The 3,309-nt window shown below is 56.1% G+C and overlaps 1 protein-coding gene across 1 annotated transcript in view; it reads left to right on the forward strand.

Moving 5' to 3' along the window:
• Positions 1-26: 26 nt before the first annotated feature.
• The window catches only part of ASMTL (acetylserotonin O-methyltransferase like), a 12,817-nt gene continuing 9,534 nt past the window's right edge, over positions 27-3,309 (forward strand). The window contains exons 1-2 of the mRNA XM_058434913.1: positions 27-276; positions 2,691-2,823. Coding sequence (XP_058290896.1) covers positions 163-276; positions 2,691-2,823 — 247 coding nt within the window. The 5' untranslated portion in view covers positions 27-162. The remainder of the gene's footprint in view (positions 277-2,690; positions 2,824-3,309) is intronic.

Raw genomic sequence — 3,309 nt, forward strand, 5'->3', positions numbered from 1 at the left:
TTATTTTAACATCTCAATGATACATCCCCTACGGTCAGGTTTCCTTGGATTTTGTCATTAGGAGGTCACAGGACTGTCCCTGTTTCTTCAGGTTACAGTAACACAGAGACAGCAAACCTCTACCTGGCGTCGGACGGTGAATACTCTCTGCACAGCTTCATCATGCAAAATAATGACCTCACCTGGAACCTCTTCACATACCTGGAGTTTGCCATCCGAGAGGGAAGAAACCAGTACCACAGGGCGTTGGGGAAGAAGGCGGAAGATCCGTTCCAGGTAGTATAACACCGCCGCGGACACCTTTCTATCTAGCGTGCATTTTGCTAAGGCACTTTGACACACAGATCAGTAGGCACCTTGATCAGTCTGTCTCCGATCTGACAGATCCCAAAGGCTTGGCTCGTTCTGCCTGGAGACCTTAGTGCTGTGGCTGTTGTGTCACTCAGCCCTGGAACAGGTGCAAGGTAGACATCCTCCACTGTTATCCAGCAGCTGATGAAAATAGAATTTCCTCCTAGAAACAGGTTTGAAGGCCATGCTTAGGGGCTCACACCTGTCATTCCCAGCACTTTGGGAGGCCAAGTTGGGAGGATGATTTGAGCCCAGGAGTTTGAGACCAGCCTGGGCAACACAGTGAGACCCCATCTCTACAAAAAATTAACAATTAGGCTGGGCACGGTGACATGAGCCTGTAATCCCAGCTAGCTTGGGAGGCCAAGGTGGGCTGATCACCTGAGGTCAGCAGTTCGAGACCAGCCTGGCCAACAGGCTGAAACCCCGTCTCTACTAAAAATACAAAAAAAATTAGCGGGGCATGGTGGTGCATGCCTGTAGTCCCAGCTACTCAAGAGGCTGAGGCAGGAGAATCACTTGAACCTGGGAGGTGGTGGTTGCAGTGAGCTGAGATCACGCCACTGCCCTCCAGCCTGGACAACACAGCAAGGCTCCATCTCAAAAAAAAAAAAAAAAAAAAAATTAACGATGAGCCAGGTATGATTAGCCAGCTACTGTGGGAGGCCGAGGTGGGTGGGAGGATCACTTGAACCTGGGGGGTCAAGGCTGCAGTGTGAGCCGTGATGGTGCTGCTGCACTCCAGCCTGGGCGACAGAACAAGACTCTGTCTGAAAAATAGAAATAGGAAGGAGTTGGACAGGCTGCCTTAAATGAATGCCCTGTTTCTTCTTTGCTTCAATGGAATTGACGCTTATCTGAGACCGCTGTTTGCAAAGCACTCCCTGCATCCTCTCGCCCCTCCTTCCCCTTTCCCTGGCAAGAACCTTTCTGAGGTGGACATGGGAGATGTAGGGGGGGGGGGTCCGTGGGGCCTGTGCAGATGGGTGGGTCTTGGTCTTTAGGGCTGTGCCAGCCAGACGTGGGGAGTCTGCTGTGGGCTCAGCTGGCCACGGCCTCATTCCTCCTTGGCAGCGAGCACTGAGTGTGTGTGATGCAGAGATGAGCCCCAGAGAGCCGGGGGCTTCGTTCAGATGTCGGGGAGAGACAGACAGACAGAGGGAGACAGAGAGAGAGACAGGCAGACAGAAAGGTAGAGGGAGACAGAGACAGAGACACAGACATGGAGGCAGACAGAGACAGGGAGATAGAGGGAGACAGAGAGAGATAGACGGAGATGGGAGACAGTGAGATAGGGAGACAGACAGAGATAGTGAGAGACAGAGATGGGAGACAGAGATAGTGAGATCGGGAGAGACAGGGAGATAGAGACATGGAGATGGGAGACAGAGACAATGAGGTAGGGAGACAGAGACAGGGAGGCTTGGAGAGACAGAGATAGAGGCAGATAGAGACAGAAACAGGAGACAGAGACAGACAGAGGGAGACAAAGACAGAAACAGACACAGGAGAGACAGAGGAAGACAGAGACACACAGAGGGAGACAAACAGAGACAGACAGAGACCAAGGGAGAAAGAGAGAGAGAGAAGCCAGTGGTAGAGAGAGAAGCCGAGAGGCATGGACAGGAGCCCTGAGCTGGAGTGAGCAGCCGGCCTGGGCATCGCAGAGGACAGATCCCTGAGCCCCATCATTGCCACCCACGCAGGAGAGGGCCGGGGAGCCCCACGGGATTTAGGGAGCCAGGATGGAGACGGGCTGTCCTGCTGGGAGCGGGGTTCAGAAGCGTTCCTCAGCAGTGCTTGCTTGCTCTGGGGGGACAGGCCTGGGCTCCTCTGGGACCCGGGGTAGGTGCCACCACGGGGGGAATTGGAGAAGCTCGGAGGAGCTTCTCCTCTGCACGCCAGAATTCTCGGAGGAGCCCCCTCTGCACACTGCACTATCGCGGTGAAGGCTGAGCCGGGGCACCTGCAGCGACATTGCGGCTTCTCTCCCAGTTTCCTCCAGTGAGGTGTTTGTGGACCACCGGAGCCTCCAGGGTGAAAAGCTTTATTGGGAAAAGCCTATTGTGAAACTCAGACGCTTGGAGTTCAGGCTGTGGTGTGGACCAAGGGATTCCAAGGAGATCGCCCACCACTTTGGGGTCCTCTGTCCCCAGCCAGTCCAGCCCCCACACAGGGGTACCCAACACAGCTGTGGCATGAAGCCCCCTCTGCAGCCCAGGCGTGGCTGAGCCCCTACGCTCTGGAGCCCTGCACTTCTCCCCTCGACTCCCAGGGAGAGGCTGGGCGAGCCCTCGGCCCGTGTTCTCTGGTGCCCCTAAGCACCCACTGTGTTCCAGGACGTGCACTACCAGAGCCCGGAGATGCAGCTGCGGTTCATGCAGGCCATGCATGGCATGGCGAAGCTGACTGCGCGCCAGGTGGCCACAGCCTTCGATCTGTCCTGCTTCTCCTCCGCCTGCGACGTGGGAGGTGGGTAGCCCCCACCGCCGGGGTCTCTCCTTACTTTCAGTTATTAAGCCACAGGCATCTTCCCTGCTCAGGACACCTGCAAACTGCCTTTCTCCATTGACAAACCTGATAACGACCTGCACTGGGCCAGGCTGAGTCCCAGATCGTGGGTGGATATTCCCAAGTCCCAGGAGGCCCCCGGGGATGCTTTAATGCCCCCCTAGAGACTGTGGGGCCCTCTGTTGGCTGCAGAGCTGAGGCAGAGCACCTTGGAACCCCTGGATTCCCCTCAGCAAGTCTGATTATATCCTGACGCACCCTCCACCCCAGCCCAGCCCTGGACAGTGGGTGGAGCAGTACACACATTCCCAAGGGCTGCTGGGGGATCAGGGGCCTGGGACGATTTTCACACCATCAACTTACATTTCCCCAACCTCTGAATGCCTCTCCTCCTTGTGGTCCAGAGTGGCTGCTGTAGCACCAGCCATCGTGTCTGCATCCCCACAG

The sequence above is a fragment of the Hylobates moloch genome, unplaced genomic scaffold (assembly GCF_009828535.3).
Source record: "Hylobates moloch isolate HMO894 unplaced genomic scaffold, HMol_V3 SCAFFOLD_75, whole genome shotgun sequence".
In the NCBI taxonomy this organism is placed as follows: domain Eukaryota; kingdom Metazoa; phylum Chordata; class Mammalia; order Primates; family Hylobatidae; genus Hylobates; species Hylobates moloch.